Source organism: Camelus ferus, chromosome 19, assembly GCF_009834535.1.
Source record: "Camelus ferus isolate YT-003-E chromosome 19, BCGSAC_Cfer_1.0, whole genome shotgun sequence".
Classification (NCBI taxonomy): domain Eukaryota; kingdom Metazoa; phylum Chordata; class Mammalia; order Artiodactyla; family Camelidae; genus Camelus; species Camelus ferus.
Genome location: NC_045714.1, coordinates 2,626,141 through 2,642,792, shown reverse-complemented (window position 1 = coordinate 2,642,792; position 16,652 = coordinate 2,626,141). Strand labels below are relative to the sequence as shown.

The window sequence follows — 16,652 nt, the reverse complement described above, 5'->3', positions numbered from 1 at the left end:
TCCAATTACACACGGGTTCCTCGGACTGGCACTCATTTTGTCCAATCGCTAGAGAGCAGATACGGACACTTACCCGAAGACTGACAGGAGCACCGACCAATCATAACCTGCATCCCACTTTCTCAGTGCCTGCAGGGGGCTTCCGGTTACTTAGCTTCTGCCGGAAGCTGCGCGTTAGGTCCAGGTCTCAGCGTGTGCCGCCCAGCGCAGTGTCCTGGGCCGGCAGCAAACGAACTACATGTCGTCCCCGCGGGCTCCAGAGGACGGACAGGGCGACGGCGATCCTCCCAGGGACCTTCGCAGCGTCCTGGTCACTAGCGTGCTCAACCTCGAGCTGCTGGATGAGGATCTCTTCAGGTAGCCGGCTGCATCTGGTCCGCGGACTACCCCCTACTGGGACGGAGGCTTCTGATCTTGACTGCCGCCACCTCGTTGCCCCTTCTTGTAGCGCCCAGGATGAGGATGGGCTCTGCGCGGGATCCCTCTGCCGCGATTGGGAGGGAACTTGTGCCTGACATAGCTGGCCCGGCTTCCTCCTCGGCGCAGTGGTCTGCATATCCCATCCCTAGGAGGTCCCGGCAATCTGGGCAAATAAAGGGGTAATCTAAGATATCCTCAGCAGACTCCCTTGAGGAGTCACGTCCCTGGGGGAGCCAGCTCCAAAGGACAGTGATTTGTCCAAGGGCACAAACTTATCTGCAGTTCATTGCATATTCACTGTCATTTTCTCTTATATACCCCATCCCCACCACCACTAGGTGGGGGTCTAGTAGGTCTTTATTCATTCTGAGCCCTGTGCCAGTTTCCTTCCTGATGCCACTTAAATTCTTGACTGCTGGAGATTTAACAGTTTGGGCTTCCAAGGCCCCTCCTGGCTGATTGGAAGCTATTTTAGGCATTAACTTGTCTTCCCTGCCCACCCGCCCCTCTTAACAAATTACAAATAACTCCCTGGAGAGCTATTTACAATGCATTATATGAAAAAATGCTAGGCTGGGCAGTGGGAAGTTGGAAACCTAAATCTTAAGTCTCCACAGGGCTCATGCACTGGGCAAAACTTTACACTTTGGGGGCCTCAGTGTCCTCATCTGTACACTGAAGGGGTTAGACTTGAAGTCTGAGGACCCTTTGAACTCAATCTAGTTCCTAGAAGAACTGTACTGTCGAAGTTGAGGGACATAGTGGCAGGCCTTAATGCAGTCGACTCCCAGCTTTGGTGGTTTGTCTTGGTCTACTCAACGCCTCGAGAAGTTTCTGCCTTACCCTGTTATAGGCAATGGAAGAAACACTGAATTTGGGGTCAAAAGATCCAGATGCTGCTCAGGATGGCAATATTTGAGCTGTGTGATCTTGCTCAAGTCAACTTCTCTGTCTGATCCCCTGTTCTCCTAGTGTAAAATATACAGTTGGTTCATTATCCTTAAGTGAAATCCACAGAAGGGTTGGGCGATCCTTCAGGCTTTGAAGAAGTTGTATGTAGAGTGATGTTAGGAAATCTGCCTGGAGAAAGGATCCATGGCTTTCACCAGATTCTCGAAGGATCCCAGACCCCAATCAGGTTTTGAGATCCTGCACTAGAGGCTCATTGATAGTTGCAGGATTTGGCCCAGCCCCCAAGTCTTCCGTGCTTTCTCTCTCTCCCTACAGAGGAACACATTACTGGGTACCTACAACCAAGCGGCTGTTTGGGGGTCAGATCGTGGGCCAGGCCCTGGTGGCTGCAGCCAAGTCTGTGAGTGAGGATGTCCACGTGCACTCCCTGCACTGCTACTTTGTTCGCAGAGGTAAATCACCCCCTCCCTACCCTGCCCCAGCCCTGGTGGCCCAGCAGCTACTTCTTCCTGGCCTTGGGGGTGCTGACTGAGGAGGAAGAGGGAGAGAGATGGAGGGGGAAGAGGAGGAGAGAGGGGTGGTGAGGGAGAGTTAGTGGATCACCCTCAGGGGACCCTAGAGAGGAATTAGGCCTGGAACCATGAAGGGCCTTAGATCTCATACCTGCTAAGACACTGGGGACTTCTTTTCTGGCTCAAGAGTTTGTTATTTAACTGTTTCCCGTGGGTCTTTGGTTCTTTATTCCTTACACACCTGGTGCCAGTGCTGTGCTGGGTCCTCAGAGGGGTGCTGTAACCTGAGTGTTTGGAGGCAGGCAGCTTAACTTGGAGAACAGCGCACCAGCCTGGGAATCTAGAGACCTTGGGCCTAGTTTGAGCTTTACCTTTGATTTGCCCTGCGACCTCGAGTGAGATAACCACCCTCCCCGGCCCCTCCTTCATCCCATCTGAAAAGTGGAGGAGGGATGGGACCGAGCGAGATCTCTATAGCTGCTTACAGGTCTGGGGTCAAATAAAGAAGGAGAGAGTAATTTTTTAAAACCCAGGCTCTCTTTTGAGAAACATCAAAATCTCACTTGCTTTCCCTCCCTTGCAAGCCAATGCTCCCAATTTTGACAGTCTCTTCTTCATAGTTCCATCAGCTGAGAAGAGTTTATGGTACTTTATAATATGTGATCCATATCTTAAAAAATGGGTTTCCCCCCTTATTTTACAAATATAAAAATAGTTAATAGTAAATACACCTTTTCATACTACATTCCCTTGCCCCTCACTTCCCATCCTTTTATTTCCTGTCCTGCCCTGACAGTCATAAAGTATTTGAATGCTTATCTCGGGGCAGGCCAGCCACCTTGTTAACCTTTATGCTAGTTGGGAGCAAATGTGCTCTTTGTTTCCTCAGTTTGGTTGAAAACTCCAAAACTGCTAGCCTTTTGATATTGTAATCCTTCTAGCCTAGTGAGACAGTCTTGTTTTATTTTGTGGGGGTGGGGACATTACCTGATCCCTTACTCAGTTTCATTGTCTTGTTTCTGAAAAGAATTCTAAGAGTCTTTGCAGGCAGGTTAAATAACTAGTGCAGGGCCTGGCATGTTATGGGTTTTCCATAAATGATTGCTATCAGTATTTTTTGATGATGAATTTATGGGAGTAATTAAAATATGCATGTTACAGAGCACAGCTTTGTACCTTGTTTAATCCTCATAAGTAAACAGAGGTGGTGAGCATTCTTGCCACCATTCTACTTGTAAGGAACCTTGGACCCAAAGTGGTTATGTAAGCAGCTCCCACAAGTGCTCAGAGCGGCAGAGCCGAGATTTGAACTTGAGTTTGTGTGGCTCCAAGCTCTACACTCTGGCTTCCTTCTGCGCTTTTCTCTTCCACTCTTGGGCAATAATTCCAAACCATGAGAGAGCCCATCCCAGCTTCCAGGGGAAGGATCCACTTCTTTGGAAATTCTCCAGCCAGGGGCAGTCTGAAATGAGCTGGGCTCACACTCGTATTTCATAATAATCACCAATTATTTGTGTCCCTACCTGCTTCTTGGAAGCCTGCAAGATGGCTTAAAATAATTGACAGCTATTATAGGCCTATTAAAATAAAAGTCAAGGCAGATTAGGAGTATGGAATTAACAGATACAAACTACTATGCATAAAATAGAAGCAACAAGGATTTACTGTATAGCACAGAGAATTATATTGAATATCTTATAATAACCTATAATGGAATATAATCTGCAAATAAAGATAAATAACAAAGTATGGAAAAAATAAAACATTTGGTACAAAATTTTAAAAAATAATGGTAAATAAAATTCAAGGGCCAAGAGGCTAGTAGTAATGGGATTTGGTGGAAATGATCAAAAAATTAGGCTAAGGCATATTGTTGCAATTTTATATAAAAATTAGTTCTGAGCTTCCTGGCAGCAAGGCAAAAAGGGAAGCTCTTTTATTAGTTTGTGATGTGACCCCCTTGATGACCAGGTACATCAAGATTTATGAACAGTGATGGTGCTCCAATGTTATTTGAAAATAAAAGATACTGGGAGTCCTTGGCCATTTATCATATCAATTCTTTTTGTAAAAGCCTGGAATAGAATGTTGGTCAGTTAGGGGTTTTGGTTTGTATTTTGATTTACAAAAAAGTATTTATAGGATAGGTAGAAGAGTGTAATCCAGGAGTCATCTGACTGGTATAGGTTTAGAACTTGGAGACTCTATAGCAGTAGTCAAAAAACATTCTGTAAAGGGCCAGATAGTAAATATTTTAGGTTTTGTGGGCAAAAGCACTAGCAGACACTATAAACAAATGGGCTTGACTGTATACCAAAAAATGTTCTTTAGGGCATCAGTTTCCTCATCTATACAATGAGGGTAAAGCCCACTTTGCATAGTTAATGTGAGACCAACGGGAGAAAAGATACCATAGTAACTGTAAAAGATTTGTACACAGAAACCTCTACTGAGTTGGGAGGCCAGAAGGGGAAGATCTCACACCCTACAACAATAGCAGAGACCAGCAGGAAGAGAAGAGACTTCTCTTCTTTCCTGCCGAGGACTCAGCCAATGAAAAGCCACGTATTCTTTGTTTTTTATAGCCCTCTCAACTATACTATACTATAGCCCTCCCTTTTCCCCTCAATAAGAGCATTCTCCTTCCTCTGCTGTGCAGAGGACTTGCACGTGGATTGTCATAGTTGCAGATCCTGAATTGCAATTCTGTTCCCTAATAAACTCATCTTTGCTGGAGAAATATCTGGCAGCCTCTTTGTTGCCAGTCAACATGACTAATGCACTCTAACTGTTAGCTCCCTTCCTTCAATATATTGCAGAGCCTACCTGCTCTTCTCCAATAAGAATTTTGAAGAGCAGGTCTGGAACTCGTTCACATTGAAGGGTAAATCACTAGTAACTGAAAGTACTGCATTTTGCTGCAGCCCAAGGATTGGATGAAAGCTAATTTTTTTTTTTTTAAGTTCATTGATAGGGAAGGGAGACCTCCTTCCCAGCCCCTAGAATCAGGCTGCACTTGTAGCTATTTCCAGTGTCTGGACTCTTGGGAAGCCATTCTCAAAGGCTTTTGACCTTGAGGAACCCCCATTCTGATAAAAATGCCCCTTTGGCGATGTTGGGTAATAAACCTCCGAGCCAACCCCCTGGGCTTCAGGGTTCACAGTGCTGTTTATTGCTGTTGAATGAGCCTCCAGTGTCTGGAGGGTTCTCCATTTGGTTGGGGTGGAGGAAGTAACACTTCCCTAGAACTGCTTCTTTCATCTCAATGTTGAAAATCATCCCATCTCACTACCTACGCGGCAGGGTTCTCCAAGGTCGGTCTGACTCAGACGAAAGGAATTCAGGGACACCAGGAAGACTCGCTCCCTCTAAAGACCCTCTCCAACCTGTTTGTTGGGGGCTGATAGTCCTCACCCTAGGGCCAGTGTCTTCCATCCTGCATTGGGATCACAGATACTGAAGGAGAAAGGCCAGGTGGCTTCCATTTGCATTAAGGATGAAGTAACTGACAGCAGCCTTTTCCTGAGAGAATGAATATTCAGACAATGGCCAGATCATATAGAAAATAGAACTCTGACCCACAGTTGGTAGCAACTAGCACAGGAAGCCAACCTGTTGGCTACAAATGGGACTTGTGGGAAGTCAGACCATCATCTCTAGTAACTGATCCAAGAAGCTGGACCATAGCCCCTGTAACAGTCAGCCCCAAATGGCCTGGACTTGATTAATAACTGACAGCTTCCCTAATTTCTGCCCCTGCTTCCAACTTAGGACCAACCAGGGAAAGCCAAACCTGTACCCCTAACCAATTACATAGGCTCCTGCTTCTAGTTAGCCTGCCTACAGCTTTCCCCCAGCCAACAGCCTCCAAGCAGGGCTTACCTGAAACCTTTTTTCTCACTGTCAAGCTTTCCCACTCCTCTGTGTGCCTTGGAGTCTCTGCCAAACTTTAAGTGATAGTGGATGACTCCCTTGCTGTACTAAACTCTGAGTAAATAGCCTCTGCTTGTTCTAAAAAGAAGAAGGAGAAGAAAGAAAACAGAAGAAAAAAAAAGTCAGCAGGCCAGATCTGCTGTCCCCTGATCTAGAAAAATGGTACTGGACTATGACAAGATCCTAGTCACACAGGGAACAAGACAAAAACTGAGGCTATTTATTTAACAAACCCCTACAGAGCACTTACTATGTGCCATATATTATTCTAAACACTTTATAACTCTGAATTCATTTAATCCTCATTAAAATCCTGAAAGGATCCCAGTTTCGCAGGTTAACTGCTCAGAGAGGTTAAGTTACTTTCTCAAGGTCACACGGCTGGTGAGCGGTAGAGCTGGGCTTTAAACGCAGGGAATCTGGCAATGTCCCTTCTGTTCTGTACTATTGACAGAGAGGGGCTCCGCCTGCACCGGGAGCATCTAGATGACAGAATCCGGTGTTCTCTGTATCTCCAGGACCTGGGCCTTAGGCCTCAGTCAGTAGCTACTGAGCAGAAGAGAGGAGAACGAGCAGCAGAGGTGCCCCCTCACCCCACCGCTATGGTGATGGTGACCGGGACTAAGGGGCTCACTCAGGCTCACCGTGTCCCCTGTGCCTGCTGCAGGGGACCCGAAGGTGCCGGTGCTATACCAGGTGGAGCGGACGCGAACAGGGGCGAGCTTCTCTGTGCGCTCTGTGAAGGCCGTGCAACATGGGAAGCCCATCTTCATCTGCCAGGCCTCCTTCCAGCGGGCCCAGCCCAGCCCCATGCAGCACCAGTTCTCCATGCCCACTGTGCCCCCACCGGAGGAGGTGCTTGGCCACGAGACCCTCATTGACCGGTATTTAAGGTGAGAGACCTGGAGCCTTCAGGACTGTGTTCAGACTGCAGTTACTGCCTGTTAGCGGGTCTTGGGGTCCTTTAGTGGATCTTGACCAGCATTTTAAAAAAATAGACTAGAAAAGAAGATACTGGAGGGTCTGGCCTGTCATAAGGGCAGGAATCCTGTTGTGTGTGAGAGCATGTGTATTGGATTGCAATGTGAAATACAGGGCTTGTGATTCAGACAGTTCAGGTAGTGGTACAGCTTTACTGGTTGTTAAAATATTGAAAAACTTCTATAACTGCTTGGTAAATGCTCACCTTCCCCATCCCTGAGTGATCTGCCCCCTACTTCGGGGTCTCCCATGATGCAGCAGCCTGGCAGGGGTGAGGGTCCCTGCTGCAGAGTGATGGCCCCGCTGCCTTTCCTGTAGTGTGTTTAAGTATTCTGAACATCACCTGGTCAAAGAGATTACTTACTTGGATCACAGCTAAGAAAGTTGGAAAAATGCCAGGGCAGCAGAAGGAGCTCTGGGTCCTGACACAGGACAGTCACATGGATTTGGGCCAGCCCACCTGCTGTGTGCCTTTGCCCAACTCCCCAGCCTCTCAGAGCCCTGCTTCTTCATCTGAGAAACGGGAACAGTTGTCTCTGCCCTGCCTGCTTCACCACTGTATCATAAAAAGAGCTCCGCTCCTTCTGCCACACGAGGTGGGGCAGGATGATGGGATGGGAACGGAGGTAGGCTTGAACCCGGGAAAGCCCTAGGTTCAAATCTGGACTCTGTCACTGCCAGCTGTGTGAGTTTGGTGAGTTGCTCTCCCACCCTGTGCTCTCAGTTATCATAATTCCTAATCATAATTCCTACCTCAGAAGACTGCTGTGAGGATTAAATGAGAGAATAGGTAGTAAGGCACTGGTGAGTGCTCAGTAAATTGAAGTTATAGCACTATTGACAGAGAGCACTATATAAGCATGGAGCCTGGGAGCCTGGGATGTGGTCAGAACCCAGAGATGTTTGGGAAATGAAAGGAAGACATTGTTCCTAAAGGTCTCTAAATCTACTGGTGTGCTTGAGAAGCCACTAACCATAGGTGGCTATAAGAAGTTGATTAATGTTTAAGAGAATTAGCAGTTCTATTCCTCAGTCACACTGCCACAGCTCAAGCCCTCGAAAGCCACATGCTGCTAGTGGCTACCATAGTGGACAGTGAAGATCTAGAAACTTCCATCATCACAGAAGGTTCTTTTAGACGGTGCTCAAGAGGATAGGGATGGAAATGGAAATACCAGGGAAGAGCATGAGGGGTGATCGTTACTGGAGCGAAGGGGGTTCCCTGGCTGGGACACAGTGTCCCCAGTTACTCAGGTTATACCTGGGTCCAGCAGGGAGCCTGTTTTCTGAGTATTTAGAATAGAGAAGTGGTTAAGAGTACGAACCATGGAGCCAGACGGCCTGCGTCAGAAACCCGCCTTCTCTTCCCGCTTCTTCCCACTCCCTGAGCAAGCTACCTGCACTCTCTGTGCTGCCTTCATTTATCAGGCGGCAGTGATGCTAGCACTGATCTCACAGGGGTGTGGAAGGTGTGTGAAATGCCTGGAACGGTGCCTGTTACAGGGTACGCCATGGGACTCTATGATGTGTTGACTTTAGATGCATTATCTTGTTTTCTCCAGTTTGGTTACTGGCATTATCCACATTTTGCAGATGGGAAGGCAGGCTGAGAGATTACTAACTTGCACAAGGCCACAGGGCTCTTAAGGGGCAATGAAGGGATGCAAATACTATCCTGTCCTGCCTGCCAGAGGGAGGGAAGCTCTGGGGATAAGTCGGGAGTCCCTAGAGAGGAATGAAGGGGGTCAGAAGAGGCAGCTCAGAGGAGAGGCCCCCCATCTCCCTGGGTCTCCCCCAGTCCATCTTCCCTTTACTTTCAGGGACCCTAACCTCCAGGAGAAGTACCGAGTGGGGCTGAACCGAATTGCTGCCCAGGAGGTGCCCATTGAGATCAAGCTGGTAAACCCTCCCACTCTGGGCCAGATGCAGAGCATGGAGCCAAGACAGATGTTCTGGGTGCGAGCTCGGGGCTATATTGGTAAGAGGACCCTGTGGACTGGAGGAAAACACTCTGGGGGTCTAGACCTGCACCTCATTTGCCCTGTGTGGCCTTAGGCATGTTACTTCCCCTCTCTGGGCCTGTTTCCTTATCCACATGATGGGGAAGTTGGCTCAGCCCCTTGCATGGGGAGAACGGGGAGGTGACTATCATCCTAACGTCAGCCCTTTCTGGGGAAGGCAAGACACCTTGCCGAGTGAAATTCTCCAGGTCCGCTGTTAACCGTAAGGTGCCTTTGTGCAAATTGGAAAAACTTCCAGGGTCCAGGGAGGGACACCTGGGGAATGAAGACTGGATTTCAACCCTCACTCACCCCGCCCTCCCCCGTCCCCACCTCCCTTATTCCCCGTCACAAACAACCTCTGACCAGGTGCCCTCATGCATTTGAACAGTCTGCATATTTGTGCATGGCAGCCCCTTTCGCCCCACCTCTCTGCAGGTCCTGAGCTGTAAAGCCCAGGAGCCCAGGGATGATGGGGCCGGAACCTGTTGCAGGGGAGGGCGACATCAAGATGCACTGCTGCGTGGCCGCCTACATCTCGGACTATGCCTTCCTGGGCACAGCACTACTGCCCCACCAGTGTCAGCATACGGTGCGCTTCATGGTCTCCCTGGACCACTCCATGTGGTTTCACGCTCCTTTCCGAGCTGACCACTGGATGCTCTATGAGTGTGAGAGCCCCTGGGCTGGTGAGTGTCAGGCCACATGGGATGAGGGTGTTGACCTTGGGGTGGCAAGGGGCCTGCTTTTTGGGGTGACGCTTCCCCCGCCCCCGACTCCAGCCCACTTCCCCTGGAGCACCACACAGATCACTTCCTCTCCTGCCCCCCTAGGCTGTGGCATCCTTGTCTTCAAAATGACAGGGTGAGGCCTGAGATTGGGACACCTGCTCAGCTCTTAATTTCTGTATAACATGATGGGAAAGTGATTCACTTTATCTCACAGACTCAGGTCTAGTCTAGAACCACTTCAGGTTCTCTGTATGATCTTGGGCAAGTCCCATCTCTCCTCTGAGCTTGTTTCCCCATCTAAACAAACAGGGTTGTATTAGAGCAGAGGTATCCAAAGCTTGTGGCCCATCAGACCACTACTTGGGAGAGCTTTTTCAAAACATTGTGATTCTACCCCCAAGATTCTGACTCTGCAGGTCTTAGATAAGGTCCAGGAAACTATTTTTAAGAAGCTCCCTGAGTGATTCTGACAATTAACCTGGTTGGTGGTGGTCAGGGCACTCGACAGTCTCCCAGGGCCCCACTACTTGGACACTCCTTATGGTGATAAGAGAGAAGCCCAGAATTCTCAAGGAAGTAACATTTCAAGGGAAGAAAAGCTTTGTGAAACAGGGACAAAACTTAAAGGACGCTTTAAACTCAGGGCAGGGGGGTTCTCAAGTACCAACAGCATCAGGAACAACCACCTTGAAGTTCGTTCTCTTGGGTTTGGGTTTGGCCTGATCATTAAGGCCAAGTTCCTGAGCCTCTCTGGACTGTAGTGTCATCTGAAAAGTGGGACAAAACCAGCTTCACTTGGCTACTGTGAGAACTAAGTGAACGCTACTGCGGTAAGACAAACCAGCAGTTCCCTTCCGAAACATCAGACTCAGGCCCAGGGCAGGCAAGGGAGAATCCCTTGGTGGGGAGGGAGGGTTGCCCCTTTGGGTTGGGCATAGCTCTTTTTCTTTGTTTTTTAAATGAATGACCAGCCTGGAGGGCCTGGTTTGACTTATTATAAAGGGAACTGATTAGTTTCCTAACACAAGTGGCCAGAAGCAGGGCAAATCTATTTAACCAAGCTATGAGGACTGTTCTCAGAACTTCTCCCCTTGAGATCTTTTTGAGGAAGCCAGCAGATACGTGAAAGTGCTTTTAAATTGCCAGGCGGGGTTCCCATGGGAGGTGTTAACCCCAGTGACCCAATGTAATGGACTCCTAAAAGGGCACGTGGAGGTTGGGAGTGACCACAGCACCCAGCGTGCCTGCGATGGGGTAGCCCACCCTGAGTCCCACCTTTTTCAAGGAGCCCGTTTGGCTGTGCTGGAGAGAGAAGACCGTTCTCACCCTTCCTTTTGCCTGCAGGTGGCTCCCGGGGCCTGGTTCAAGGGCGGCTGTGGCGTCAGGACGGGGTCCTGGCTGTGACCTGTGCCCAGGAAGGTGTGATCCGAGTGACACCCCAGGGCTCAAAGAGCAAGTTGTAGCCAGAGGTACCAGCTTGGCCTGGGGCTTCAAGGCTCTCCCTTCTACCCAGACTCCTGAGGCAGGAGTTACAGTCCAGGGCTGGGCCCTCTGTCTGTGGCATCCAATAAAGAGACGCATACCATTGGAGCTGCTGGCCTTTAATTCCCCTGGGCCAGAACTGCAGCCCTCCCTCCAGCCATCAACTCCAGGATTCCAGAGGCAGAGTCCCTGGCCCTTTGGTCAGGCTGCCTCTGGCTTGGAGGCCCAAGGAAAGGGGAACATTGACCCTGACCTGGGGCACAGTCCCCAGATATTCATAAGCTGGAGAGGCTGCATCAGACTTTCTCCCTGCACCATCCTAGCCCAAGCTTGTCCTGAGCCCAGCTCAACAGAACCATGTTTCCTTGGTCTGCTGCAAATTCTCTGTGGAGCTTCTAGGGGTTCCCAGCACCCCCTATAGCCTCCCAGCTGCTGTCCATGTCCTCATCAGCCCCAACTCCAGCGCCCATCTAGGGGCAGTGCCTCTCCCCACAGTGGCCTTCAGTCTGGGCCAGGTTAGTCCAGCACCTCCTTGATGAGTAATTCTTTGAGACTGGGGGGTGGTGTCGGGGTCAGACCTGCCTCCTGCAGGGCCTGGAGCTGGGCCTCTGTTTGGCGTTTGTCCAGGCCCAGGCGCCAGGAGAGCCGCACATGGGCCTCCAGAAAGGGTGCCAGCAGGGGGTGAGGACTCTTGTCCCCCAGCAGCTGGAGGGCCCTCTCACAGCATGCCCGGGCTTCCCCAGGGTCCTCCAGCTCTTGGTGGCACACGGCCAGCCCGGCCAGGGTCAGCAGGGGCCAGTCTGGGCCTGAGGGGATGCCCAGCTGGGCCTGCAGCTGCCAGGCATTGGCCCAGAGCGCCAGCGCCTCCCGATAGAGGCCGGTGCAGGTGAGGCTCTGTGCCCGCCGCAGCTCGGGCAGCACGAAGAAGTCCTGCAGCTCCGGGGCCTGGCGCAGCTCGGGTACGGCCTGGAGGTGGCCCAGAAACTGCTCGAAGGCCCGGCTGCGGCGGGCAATGGTCTCTGCGGTAAAGTTCCGGCGCAGGCGCTTCCGGGGGAAGGAGATGGCCGCCATGGGGCCCCGGAACTGCCGCTGCAGGTTTCGGTGCAGCCGCTCAAAGTCCGAGTAACGGCGGGAGATCTGGGCCGGCTGGCGATCCGGCGGCCCCGGGCCCATCACGGCGAGGGTGTAGAGCTGCAGGGAGGGTGGGGGTCAGGGCGGGTGCAAGTTGTCCACGGACCCCTGCCCTCCCCACCCCCACACTTCCAACTCTCGTCCCCCACCTCTTCCCACCGGGGCTAGGCCCAGGAGGGTGGGAGCTGCTGGGGTGGCAGCTCGGGAGGCCAGTCCCATCTTACCTGAGGTTCGTCTGAAATGACCCAGGCCCAAGGCAGCACAGGGAGAAAAAGACAGAGATGAGCTTCAGTGCCTGGACCACCGCCCCTTTTGCCCCTGCCAGGGAGCACTCCCTTCCCATGGGACAGTTAGCTCTAATGATAGCCCTTCTGGAAAACAGCGGTGTGCTGAGACCCAGGCCCATTGCTTGGTCCTCTAAAGCCAACTTTATACCAGCTTGGAGCTTTGTTCTACTCTGGACACACAGCCCCACATCCCTAGCCAGGTTACCCCAATCCAGACCTGGAGGGCCCATCACAGCCCCCATCATGACCATCGTGAAAAGTACACCATTCTCAGGGCCAGTTTCTAACCTCAGGTCAGCTACTCCCTCACTAGGTGAGGTCAGGCAAGGCAGTCCCCTTCTTGGGTCTGCTTCCAGCTCTACTGAATGCAACGCTGGCCCAGCTCAGCCTTTACTCAAATGTGGAATGTGCACTGATGTTGACTTGTAGCTGGCAGGTACTGGAGTAAGTAACAGTGAATCAGAGGCAGGAGGTGGTTCCCCCTCTTATTCTCTGTGAATCTTTCTGACTAGAAATTGAGAGGCTCTCCAGTTTGGTTTAAAAAAAAAGCTCTTCTCCAACACTTCTCATCTCCATTTTTAGAAAAGAGCCATAAAGTGAATCTCAGGTCAGGGCCTTCTTCAGGCAGCACCATTGGGGCATAGCTTCACGACACTTTCCCTTTCACTGCTTTTACTATAATGGTTCTCTTCTCTTTATGGCAAGGGAGGCTTTCCCCATACAGTTGTGCTATAAAGTTGTCTTTTAAGATAATTTAAAAAAATAGGTTGATTTGAAGACAAATGTGAAGCAAAGAATGGTCCAAGTAGCATTTAGATAGGACGAGAATTGGGAAAGCGATACTGGACAAGATGACCACGAAGCCTACCCCTAGGTGTGAGAACCCAAATATGGATTAATCTATAAAGCATTACTGACACCAAACCCAGATTTTTCTCTTGAATTTGTTCTGTGAAACTGCCAATATCCTGGCCACCCGTGGTCAACTAGGTTTGCCCGCTGAATCCTTCTCTTGAAGATTCACCGTGTACGTTAATATTCAGGGTTAGAAAGTTTAACAATAAAGAAACTTATTTTACTCTCATTCGACTCTGCATTCCCCAAACATACTACATATTTACTGCAAAACCTTGTGTTTTTTGTTCATTTGTTTTTTTAAGGAACAGTTATTAAATATTCCAGGGAACCAGACGCACTGGTCTGTAGTGACCCCTTGTGCTCATCTAGCTTTTATTTTTAGACAAAAACCCATTTTATATCCATTAACTCATCTCGTCCTTCTAATGTCCCACTGAGATAGGTAGTAACAAGAGGGAGTTGCTCCACTAACTTAATTAATTAAGGTAGATGTGAGAGTCACACCTACCTTGTGCCACGTGCTGTGCCAGGCACTTCACATCTACTACTTCATCCTCACAACAGCACTGCAAGGGAGGTGTCCTCATCTGTTTGACAGCTGAGGAAGTAGGCTCCAAGAGGAGGCAAAGGGCTCAAAGACTTCCCCTAAGTCACAAAGCCCAGCTGGGATTCAAACCCAGGCCGACCTAATTCCAAAGCCTCTGCTCTTAACCCTCAAGGGATTTTAAATCAGGATTTAGGGTCCTCATTGAACAAAGGTGATTCATTTCCCCAGACATGGGCCAGGCCATACTTGGCTGTCTTGTCATTCTCTTCCCAGAGTTACCCCCCCACTACTTCCTTGCCTCTCAGCTTCTCCTATGTACCTGATCCTTGGTGCCCCCTTCCTGTGCATGACCCCCCACCGCTCCCCTATCAGGACTTTTGCCACTTAAGACTTGATCATCAGAGTCAACGCCTGCTGGAATTTGAGCACTCACCCCAGGGGCGTGGCCTTTTTTTTTACTAAGAGTCTCCAAGATGGGTGGAGAGGCCCAGATGTGGGACAGGGCTCCAGGCCCCCCTCCTGCTGAGTCAGAAATGGAGGAGGGTAGTGAAGAGGAGGGAAGTGAGAGGCAGGGAGCCGCCATTGCCACGGCCAGCCAGTTAGGCTGGGTTTCAGGGAGGCTAAGCACATTCTCCACGTCAGTGTCTCCTTTCCACAGCGAGGAAAACAGGGCCTCCCCAACACTGCTCTTCACCCCAACCCCACCAACCCCCTAAACCCCATCCTTAGGACAAGCTTATTCTGTACAGCTGTGGGTGCTGGAGAACTGACTCCCCTGGGTTGTAAAAGGGCCACAACAGGCCCTAGATGCCAGACATGTTCTACCCAAACTTAAGTAATAATAAAAGAACTGCCATTTTATGGAACACTTCATAATGCCAGGCACAATGCTAACAGCTTTCTGTGTACCGTCTCCTGTAGTTCCTGCAACAATCCCCGGCATTATCCCCATTGCTCTGATGAGGAAACAGGGTCATCAAGGTTTCACAGCTCACCCAAAGTCAAACAACTGGTAATAACTAGGATCTGAATCAAGCTCCAAAACCCATTTTTCTATCCACTAACCAATGCAACTTGGGTCTCAAATCTGACTTGGATAATATTCTTCCCTGTGTATGTTGCATCTTGCTACAATTTGAAAACACTCAGGGGACAGGGGACACATATATCAGTTCTTAGACTCAAAGTCAGGCTAGGAGGCAGGTCCATAATCCCTCAAAAAAGCTAAGTCATTTGCCTGAGGACTTGCTCAAGATACATCCCCTGTCTGGCCTCAGTTTCCCCATCTAAAATGGGGTAGCCATTTCTCACTACACAGCCAGATCCCCCAGGAAGCTGGAGTTTTCCCTGCTTTCTCTTAGCCAGACTTCTTCACTCAGTCCAGGGGTTCCTGGACCCTCACTCACCACGTACTTGGAGGGCGGGTCCTTGACCACGTTGGCGCTGGTCACCTCGAAGAGCAGCCGCTGGGGTACCAGGGTGTTCCGGGACTTCTTCCAGAAATCTTGCAACTGCCGCGCCAGGGGCTGACTGCCTCGCTGCCCATCAGGTGGGGGACTCCGTTCTGCATGAGCACAGGATGGGCCTGGAGCCAGGTTCGAAATAAATTACGTGCCATGACCTCAGTCATCCTCCCAACAGGTGATAAAGGCTTTATCCCCATTTGATATAAAAGGAAACGGAGAGCCAGAGAGGGGCCGGGTGCCAAGCACCTGCCTGACAGACAGTAGGCGTTAAACAAGTATCTCCACCCCTAAAACATAGCTGCCAATACCATTACTACCGTTTGTTTCCCAGACCCTGTACATTTAATGCCCTAAACAACCCTGATATGGGAGTGATTTTCCCTATTTGACAAAAGCGAACTTGGCCCAGAGAGGTGTTGTGACTCTCTCAAGGTCACACAGCCAAGAAGTAGCTGGGGCACTTAAAAAAGTGCGAGTTTCAGCTGGATCAACTCGGGAACGCGGCCGGGGCGGAGGCCTAATCGAGCACCAGGGTTCCCGCCTCCATCCTCCCGCACTCGCCTGCGTCTTCTCCCGCAGCCTGGTCCCGGGGGTGCAACGGGTCAGGGCCAGCCTCGTCGTCGTCCTCGTCGTCCTCGTCGTCCTCGTCCTCGGCGCTGGTGAAGCTCAGGGTGCCGCTGAGGCGGGACGACAGGCCCTCGGCGTCGTCATCCTCCAGTTCCGAGCTCTCCGGGAACTGCTCGGCTTCGGGGCCGGTCGGCGCCTCCCCGGGGCCGTCGCCGGCCAGAGCGTGTCGCAGCCGGTGCAGAAGCCGTGAGGCCATGGCACCCTAGGGGGAGCGTGCAACGCTAGGTCCCGGGCCAGGGCGGGAGGCTGACCCCGGCCCCGCGCGGGGAGGAGGCGGGGCGTGGCCCAGATAGGGAGGGAGGGGCAACTCGGAGGCCCCGCCCCTGCCCGCCGGGGGTCCTGCTGCTCTGCTCAGCTCTCTTTCGCCCCCTGGCGCGCCTCCCCTCCCGCGTCCGGCGCAGCACGCCGGGGCCCCGGCGGGCCCCCGTGCAGCCCCGGGCGGCTGAGCGAGCCTGACCGGACTCCGCCGGGCCCAAGCCTCTCTGAGCGCCGCTCCGGCCCCTTCCTGCCACCGCCCCCTTCCTGCCGCCGCCCCGCCTCCAGCCCCGCCCGCTCCCGGAGCCGCCCGGGAATCCCGGGCCCTTTGCTCCAGGAGGGATTTGGGAATCCTGGGTAGGCCCGGGTGACCCTAGGCCTCCTGCGGGATCTTGCCCAATCTGGAGGAGCTCACACCCTTCTTAACTCCTCCCGCCCCTCTGGGAGACCCAGCCTGGCCCCAACCAGTCTCCAAATTTCCACCCCTCACTCTTCAACTTTTCAAAGTCC

At 51.4% G+C, this 16,652-nt stretch overlaps 2 protein-coding genes across 3 annotated transcripts; one reads left to right on the top strand and one right to left on the bottom strand.

Annotated features, from left to right (window-relative positions):
- Window positions 1–131: 131 nt before the first annotated feature.
- Window positions 132–11,079, top strand: ACOT8 (acyl-CoA thioesterase 8). The gene is made up of 6 exons (XM_006187622.3): window positions 132–357; window positions 1,648–1,784; window positions 6,445–6,670; window positions 8,579–8,736; window positions 9,253–9,447; window positions 10,834–11,079. Exons 1-6 carry the CDS (start codon window positions 239–241, stop codon window positions 10,950–10,952), a joined length of 954 nt encoding a protein of 317 aa, XP_006187684.1. The 5' UTR covers window positions 132–238; the 3' UTR covers window positions 10,953–11,079.
- SNX21 (sorting nexin family member 21) lies at window positions 11,075–16,388 on the bottom strand. Of its 2 annotated transcripts, XM_032461266.1 has the most exons (4): window positions 15,822–16,388; window positions 15,201–15,379; window positions 12,327–12,353; window positions 11,075–12,162 (listed from the first exon to the last, which is right to left on the bottom strand). In XM_032461266.1, exons 1-4 carry the CDS (start codon window positions 16,081–16,083, stop codon window positions 11,488–11,490), a joined length of 1,143 nt encoding a protein of 380 aa, XP_032317157.1. In that variant the 5' UTR covers window positions 16,084–16,388; the 3' UTR covers window positions 11,075–11,487. The 2 variants fall into 2 exon arrangements, with proteins under 2 accessions (XP_032317157.1, XP_032317158.1); XM_032461267.1 differs by lacking the exon at window positions 12,327–12,353 and having other exon boundaries at window positions 15,822–16,387.
- Window positions 16,389–16,652: the final 264 nt, after the last annotated feature.